This window comes from Vulpes vulpes, chromosome 12 (genome assembly GCF_048418805.1).
Source record: "Vulpes vulpes isolate BD-2025 chromosome 12, VulVul3, whole genome shotgun sequence".
In the NCBI taxonomy this organism is placed as follows: Eukaryota; Metazoa; Chordata; class Mammalia; order Carnivora; family Canidae; genus Vulpes; species Vulpes vulpes.
In genome coordinates, this window is record NC_132791.1 from 53,917,483 (window position 1) to 53,926,109 (window position 8,627).

Below are 8,627 nucleotides of genomic sequence, written 5' to 3' on the forward strand. Positions count from 1 at the left end.
TCTGGAAGGTGCCACTGTGAATCTGCCCTCCAGACCTGCAAATACACAGCAAAAGTCACCAGCCTTGGGCTATCTGTGCTCATTGCCAAGGCATGTGACTCAACCCAGCCTTTCCCAAGAGCCTCCATTCTCTCTCCACTGTCACAACTCCAAATGGGAATCCTTGCTTTTCTTTTGGGCTCAGAGGTATGCTTAACAGTAGACCAAGGTTTCAGACAACACAGAAGCCCTGTATTGGCCTTGAACATAAACTGAATTTAGCCTGATGCAAATTACTGTCCATGCAGAGGCCTGAGGCACCTGCAGCTCCTCTGACCCACCCTGCCAAAGCTTTGTTTTTGTCAGTACACCATCCTACCTCTTGGACTCTGTGTGAGGGTTCTACAGCCCACCAGGAGGGGTGGACAAAGTTTGTTTATCCAGAAACTTGGCAGGAGATGTGGGTGAAGCAGCCTCCAGACAAAAGCACACTCAGATCCTCGTGGCCATTGTCAGAGGATCATAACTGAGAAGCAACAAGGGAAACTGTTTGGGGGGTGCAGCTGCTAAACAAACAGGGAAGCACATTCATACCAGAGCAAGGGAAAACTCCTTTAGTCTCCTTTATTTGTTTTCTGGAAAAAAACTTTTAGAAAATCTCCCCGGTGTTGCCTGGAGGCAGAGATTCAACACCTCCCCTTTGGAATCTGACAGAGAGCTAGTCTGAGTGTGAACTTGGCTAACATTCAGGCTGTCCTGACAGCTAAGCTGCCAGTCCCCACACTAGCCAGCAGCATTTCCTGGTAGCTTGTAGGCCTGATAGAAAGAAAACAGCCTATGCCTGCCTATTGCTCCAAATTTTTACCTTCGCCAGAGCCCACCTGGGCCTCAGAAGAGTCACACCCCTGGGAGCTGCTGTATGTAGTCTCATGTAGTAGCCAACCAAGTATCAGCCTTAGTTTGTCATTGTTCCTCCTTTGCTACTCCTAATGCCTCCCATAAGTGCCCTGATAGCAGAGGACGAGGCCTCCAGGTTCCAACCTCATACCTTTGAGCTATGGGTGGAGAATCAATATGTCTTGCTCTGTCCATGCCCTGATCCCACCCAGGTCCCAAGAAAGATGGCACAAGGCTGGTGCTTCAAGAGGTCCAGGCCCTTTGCTGGAGTCTGTATACCTACCAGCAGCTCCATCCATGGGTTCGTAAAGGATGCAACCATGTTAGAGGAGGAAAGGAGCCCATGTGATGGAGCAGCATGCCTGCCTTGGGCCACTGGGAGCCTGACACAGAAATGTGGTCCTTAACAAAAAGGCTCTCACAGGGCCTCTGGATCACGGGGCCTAGGAGAAACAGTACTCAGCTCAGAAGTGACTGCCTAGTTTTCCCAGCCTATGGACTGAAGGGTATCAAGTCTGCCTAATGATGTTCCAAGAGAAAAGTGGGCATGTTTGAGGAAAAAGACAACCCAGGCTTACACCCTGGCCATGAGCCAGGCTCACCCCTACTGCTTGCCCTGTGGCCCTTGCCCTGTGACTCTGATAAATCTGCACAGCAGGATATCTGCTGCCCTCTCTGTTCCTTCAGCTGTAGGGCAGGAGGGCTTTGAGTTTTCTCACACATAGACCTTATCTCTTTGGGGTTTGTGGCACTGAAGGGTTATACAGAGAGCCATGCTCACTGAGGCTGGTCTCGCCACTGCAGTAGGTCTCAGCAGCAAGGACTCTGTATCAGACAGACTGGTGATGTGTGGGGTCCCTTTCTTCCTCAACAGAAGTTTCAGTCTCAATCCATTGGGCCATATCCCACTAGTCCCTGCTTCTGTCCTTGTGCTGCGCACCCTGCAGATAACATAGCTAAGAGGTGTCTGGCACTCCATTCTGCAAGGGAAAATACAGGCTCCTCCAGCTCTGACTCCAGAGACAGATGAAGGACCTTACCCTGGATTTTTACCATCTCTATCCTTGAAGTGAAAAATAACTTGGTTTAAGCTGGACCAAAGTAATAATTGCATAAATAAATAAATGGGAGTGAAGGGGAAGCTCTTATCTAGAGAATTCCAATTAATAAATTGGAAAGAATGTGGGGGATGCAAAATTACCACTAGGCAAACACCACAGTAATACTTGTTTCTGTTAAGGTCCTGAGATGGATGCTAAAATCAGTGGATAAATGTTTGAGGATAAACGGGATATCTGAATAGTCTCAAAGTATATCCCCCAAGATACTTATCAATTATGAAGGGGAAAAATACTGACTTCATGGTGAAAAAGCCCAGCAGACTACCACTTAACCACATGATCAAAGCTGACATCACCAATCACAAGCCCTATCAACACCATAGACCCACTGGTATGATGCCCTGAGGACATATTGCTTCTACAATATTCTTACCAAAAACTGCACAAGCTCAATCTTATCATGAGAAAAATCATGCAAATCCAAACCAAGGGACATTCATCAAAATAATTGATAGACTCATGAAAAGTGTCAAGGTGATGAATGATAAGGCAAGACTGAGAGGCATGGTCGCAGATCAGAAGAGACTAAGGTGGCAGGCCAACTAAGTACAGTGTGAGCTTCTGGATTGGATCAAACACAGAAAAAAGAACATTACTGGTGGTGGTGGGGAGAATATTACTAGAAAAAAACACTACTAGAAAAACTGGTGAAATTCAAATACTGTTTGTAGTTTAGTTAATTATACAGCAACTAACATTAATTTCCTGGTTTTGATACAGGAATTATGGTTATGTAAATTGTTAACATAAGGGAAGCTGGTTGAAAGGTATATGTGAATTCTCTATACTATTTTTTTTTAAAGGGAGACAGAGAATCTCTTTTTTTTTTAATTTTTATTTATTTATGATAGTCACAGAGAGAGAGGGAGAGGGGCAGAGACACAGGCAGAGAGAGAAGCAGGCTCCATGCACCAGGAGCCTGACGTGGGATTCGATCCTGGGTCTCCAGGATCACGCCCTGGGCCAAAGGCAAGCGCCAAACCACTGCGCCACCCAGGGATCCCTCTTTTTTTTTTTTTTAAAGATTTTATTTATTCATGAGAGACACAGAGAGAGGCAGAGACACAGATAGAGGGAGAAGAAGGCTCCATGCAGGGAGCCCGACATGGGACTCGATCCCAGGTTTCCAGGATCACACCCTGGGCTGAAGGCAGCGCCAAAACGCTGAGCCACCCGGGCTGCCCGAATTCTCTACACTATTTTGACAACTTTTCTCTAAGTCAAAAACTCACTCAAAAGGAAGTTTGTAAAAATGTAATTCTTAATAACTATAAAAGAATCATCAATTGGACTTTACAAACAGCCCTGGAGGAAGGAAACCACCTTATGCAAAAATACACAGACAGACACACTCATGCAAGTCCCAGCTCAAAAACCACACTCCTGCCTCGTGGCATTCTATGAGAGGCATTTCCAAGCAGAACATGCCATCCTTGGTTTCCTGGCTGACCTTGCCATCCCTGTGGGGTTCACGTGTTGGTTCAGCTGTCCCCAAGGGTATGCCCACTGAGAGATCCTGCATGGCGGGGTAAAGCAGAAACCATCTGATGACAGTTCCTCTACTTGGATTGTGCCAGCTGGGACACAGAGAACCTGGTCAGGGTCCCTGAGCTTGACCCTATGGTTGAGCTGGGGCCACTTCTCTCACAGCAGTGGCCAAGTCAGTGTGGATGTGGACCTATATCTTATTCTGTAGGTCCTGTAACTTTCCCAGGAGTCAAGGGGCACAGCCTCTAGCAAATCTCATCACCCATTATTCTGGCTGCATCCTGGACCTTAGCACAGCTCCCACAATGCTCACATTGCACAGCCAGAGGTGATGAGATTTTGCCCTTACCTCTCCTCACCCACAGGCCAATGATCCCCATTTGCTGGTTCTGAGGGGTGTGGCATGGCCTCACCGAGTCCTCCCAACAACTCAGAGAAGCTGTGCACTCTTATGATCCTCACTTTTTAAAAAAGATTTTATTTATTTATTCATGAGAGACACAGAGAGAGAGAGAGAGAGAGAGAGAGAGAGGCAGAGACATAGGGAGAGGGAGAAGCAGGCTCCATGCAGGGAGCCTGACATGGGACTTGATCCTGGGACTCCAGGATCATGCCCCAGGCCGAAGGCGGCGCTAAACCTCTGAGGACCCCGGGCTGCCCTGATCCTCACTTTTAAAAAATTATAAAAAAGAAACCACATAACATAAAGTTAACCATCTTAATGGTCTTTAAGTATACGGTTCAGTAGAATTAAATATATTCATATTGTTATGCAATCCCCAGAATTCTTTTCATCTTGCCAAACTAGACTCTATACCCATTGAACAACAACTCCCCATTTCTCCCTGCCCCAGCCTCTAGTAACTACTTCTTTCTGTTTTTCTTTTTATTTTATTTTTTTATGATAGTCACACAGGGACAGAGAGAGAGAGAGGCAGAGACACAGGCAGAGGGAGAAGAGGCTCCATGCACCAGGACCCCGACGTGGGATTTGATCCCAGGTCTCCAGGATCGCGCCCTGGGCCAAAGGCAGGCGCCAAACCGCTGCGCCACCCAGGGATCCCTTCTTTCTGTTTTTCTGAGTTTGACTATTCTTCATATCTGTGAAATCACAGTTTTTGTCTTTTTTCTGACTGGCTTATTTCACTTAGCATAAATCCTTAAAATTCACCTGTATTGTAGCATATGTCAGAATTTCCTTCCTTTTTAAGGCTGAATAATATTTCATGGTATCTATATGCCACATGTATCCATGTATCCAGTAGACTACCACTTAACCACATGATCAAAAAGCTGTATCCACGTATCCATTGATGGACATTTGGGATGCTTTTACCTTTTGGCTGTTATGAATAATGTTGCTATGAACATAAGCATACAAATACTTCTTTGAGACCCTGCTTTCAATTCTTGTGTATATAGGCCCAGAAGTGATAATGCTGGATTCAAAGATAATTCTAATTTTAATTTTTTAAAGAACTGCTACACTATTTTTCATAGTGGCTACACCTTTTTACATTCCTACCAACAGTACATGGGGATTCCAATTTCTCCACATCCTTGCCAACACATGTTATTTCTATATTTTTTGATAGCAGCCATCTTAATGGATGTGAGGTGGTATCTCATTGTGGTTTTGATTTCCTTAATAATTAGCAATATATATTTTTTAATAATTAGTAATACTGAGCATATTTTCACATACTTGTGTCCACTCTTATAGTTAAGGAAACTGAGGCTTTGAGCAGTGATGTAACCTGCTGAAGTGAGCCAAGTGGCTAGGGGTGCAGTCAGAATTGGCCCTCCAGTCAAACTCCAGGACTTCTTGTGCCACCATCTCTCTGGGGAGAGCCACCTCCCCCTACTCACCCTGGTGCTTCTCCCCTCCTTCCTCCCAAACACCAGCACTCATTCCTTTCTTATTTTACTCCACAACCCAAAAAAGAAGCAAGGAAGGGAAAGGCTGCTGAAAAAGTAAACCGTTTTGCATGAATGTGAGTGTGTGATGATATGAATCCCCAGAGGTGCCCACAGGACCCTAAGCAGAGCACAACAGAGGGAGCTATGGCCTTGGAGGCCAACAGCTACCCATTTTTCACACCCTGAGGTGAAGGAAAGAAGGGAAGGGCAAAGCAAGTAAGGGCAAAGAGGTCAAACCAGTTGTCAGAGGGTGCTGCAGCTACTGGGGCCAGCTCCGCTCAGATTCTGATGATACTTGGAGGAACTGAGTTGAAGGGAGCTGATCCTCAGTCTCAGTTGCCCCAATACCAGGCTGTGGGCAGGAGATGGACACATACTTGGAGCCTCTGCTAGGGAACAATGCCAGAGAATCATAGTCAACTCAGTGCCCGAGATAGGCATGGTGACAATGCAGGGGGGATCCAGAAGCGGTCCATAGGATAAGTCCACTTTTCACAGGTTCTATACACTCTATAGCCACCACTCCCAGTTGGCCATCAGGCTCTTGCCAAGGAAACTCCTGCAGATTCCTTGCTGGCCTTGCTTTTCATAGCAGGTAGAGTAAGCTTCTGCCAAATCTGGCCATGCTATCCCTTGCTTAGAATCTTATTACCTGGGATCCCTGGGTGGCTCAGCGGTTTAGCACCTACCTTCGGTCTGGGGCGTGATCCTGAGGTCCCGGGATCGAGTCCCACGTCAGGCTCCCTGCATGGAGCCTGCTTCTCCCTCTGCCTGTGTCTCTGCTTCTCTCTATATATATCTCTCATGAATAAATAAATAAAATCTTTAAAAAAAAAAGAATCTTATTACCTCACTTTCCTCAGAATAAAGTCAATTCCTCAGCTACAACGCCCACTGCGAAATGATATCTGTTGGCATTTCTAGCCTCATATGGAATTCCCATAGTTCCAGGTGGCTGGTAGTCAGGTGCAATTCTCTGACCACCAGCCACCTGGATCTTTGGGAATTCCATCCACAGAATTTGCCATGATCTTTGCTTAGTCAAGGTCTACTCATATTTCCAGACTCAGATCAAATTTTAACACCTCTTCTAGGAGAATTTCCTCACTCTGTTATCCCTACAGAGAGGGTAATATATTGCCCCAGGTCATAGAGCAAGTCATCCAGAATTTGAATTCAGGCTCCAGAACCCTATTACTAACCAGAGTTGATGTTAGCCCTCGCTGTAGTATGGCTAGTGTGCCCCATGGGCATCTGAGCTTTGAAAGTGAGCCCCAAACCCCAGATGTCTACAGTCTAGTGTCCAGCATAAGGCCAGTCGTGATGTCTGATGATTGCCACATTGTGCTGAGGGAAGAGAATTAATAGGGGTCACATTCAGTTTTTGGGAGGGGAGAAACATAGAGTTGGAGGAAGGGCCAGAAGCTGGGAAATCCTACTTGCCTGATCAACAGAAGAAAACTAGTCTGGGTATTATACCCTCCTCAAAAGGATCCAATGTCTCATGGCCCTTACCAGATGCAAAGTAAGAAGTATAGGGGACAAAGTTATGTGGGTAGCCTTACTCCTGAAACTCAGACAACTTGCCACCGAACCACTCAGGAACCTGAAGGGCTAATGGCATAAGCTGGAACCCTGTCCACCACTGGATCCTATCCTCAAAAGGGTCTGTGTGAGTCGGTCTCTTCATCAGTACATTGGGGCTAGGGTTATGGCTCCTATGGTTCCCTGCATCCAGTCAGCATCAGGAGTCCCTCTGCTCCTTTTCAGAGAAATTGGAGCCTCAAGATAGGACCCCAAGCCTCACCAAAAGCAGTGGCAGAGCAGTGGAATCCCTGATGCTTCCAGAAGTCTGTGGCCAGGGAACAGGTCAGACCTGCCCATGGCCCACCTGGCAGCAAGGTTCTTCTCTGTGTCCACACTTGGGCTCAGCAGAAATCCCCACATTCCTCCTCCTGCCAGTAGCAAGAACTTGACTCAGACTCTCTATCTAAGCATTCTGCAACGGGCGTCTGGGGAAACAATTTCATCTGTTATGAAACTCTGAAGGGAAAGACAGTTGGTGACAACACTCCCTGCTCCATCCCCTCCGTACTATACAGAACCCACGACGAATAAGACGAATAAGCCTCCCGCGAGTCCTGCTCTCTTGCGGGGCACACACGTGTTGGAAGCACAACACAGTCGGCAGCCAGTCAGGTTTGACGGGGTGCGGGGAACTCTCACCCAGGGGCCGCCGCCCGGGAGTCTCAAGGGGTCTGAAGCAGGCGGAGGGCCATTTGCACACCCACCTCGGTCACGATGGTGGACTGGTAGATGTCCTGGCTGAACTCCCAGCCATCCAGGCAGCTCTCCTGCTCCAGCTGCTCCAGGTCCACATCGCGCCCCGGCTCCAGCCCGAGCGCCGAGAAGTTGGCGATCGCCGCGAGCCGGTAGCGCCGGCAGCTGTGCGGCACCTCGCGGCCGTCCTGCAGCCGCAGCGGGATACTGTGGTTGCGCCACGCGCGGCTCAGGTTCGCGGCGTCGGGCACCCGGCAGCGGTGCTCGGGGGTGGCGGCCAGGAACACGACTGACATTCCATTGAAGCCGTTGGGGATGATGCTGGCGCTGAGCAGGAAGAAGATGAGGCGCTGGAAGGGCCCCCACTCGCCCAGGAAGGTGGTCACCTCGTCGTAGTCCCGCATGCCTCCCACCGCTGTCGCGCGGCTGCAGCAAGCGGCGCGAAGAACTGCTCCCGGCAGAGCCGCGCTCGAGGGCCTTCCCCGCGGGTATCAGACGCGCCCGGAGGCCGAGCGGGCTGCGGGAAGCTGGGGCGCACGGCCGGGTAAGCGTTCCCGGGAAGCAGGCTGCGGGCCTCGGAACGCTCCCGGGAGCCAGCGGGTCGCGAAGCTGGAAGCCACCGGAGGCACCCGGGACCACACCCCCATCCCGGCCGGGGCGGGAGGAGGAGGGCGGCGGCGCGGCCCGGGTGGGGCTCCCCGCCGGCCCCGCCTCGCGCTCCGCCCCGCCCCGCGCCCCGCGCCCCCGCCCCCGCGCCCCCGCCGCCGAGCCCGCTCCCGCTGGGGTGCCTCCCGGCCGCGGGAGGGGACGCTCGGTGCCCGCGCACGCCGCGACCCCCGATGCTCAGCTCCCAGAGCGCAGCCGCGGCGCTGGGCCCGCGGGGGAGAGCGTCGCCCCAGGCCTCGCCCGGGCAGGCGTCTCTCCCGGGCCTTCCAAGCCGGA

At 50.0% G+C, this 8,627-nt stretch overlaps 1 protein-coding gene across 4 annotated transcripts in view; it reads right to left on the minus strand.

Annotated features, from left to right (window-relative positions):
- Positions 1-8,394, minus strand: part of SLC22A4 (solute carrier family 22 member 4) — a 44,333-nt gene extending 35,939 nt beyond the window's left edge. For 2 of the 4 annotated variants that reach the window (XR_003234411.2, XM_072731782.1), the window contains exon 1: positions 7,697-8,335. Coding sequence is in view for 3 of the 4 variants with exons in the window: in XM_072731782.1 (XP_072587883.1) it covers positions 7,697-8,089 (393 nt within the window). In the remaining variant the exon portion in view is untranslated. Of the gene's footprint in view, positions 1-7,696 lie in introns of all 4 variants that reach the window. The other 2 variants (XM_025994949.2, XM_025994948.2) reach the window with 2 other exon arrangements.
- Positions 8,395-8,627: the final 233 nt, after the last annotated feature.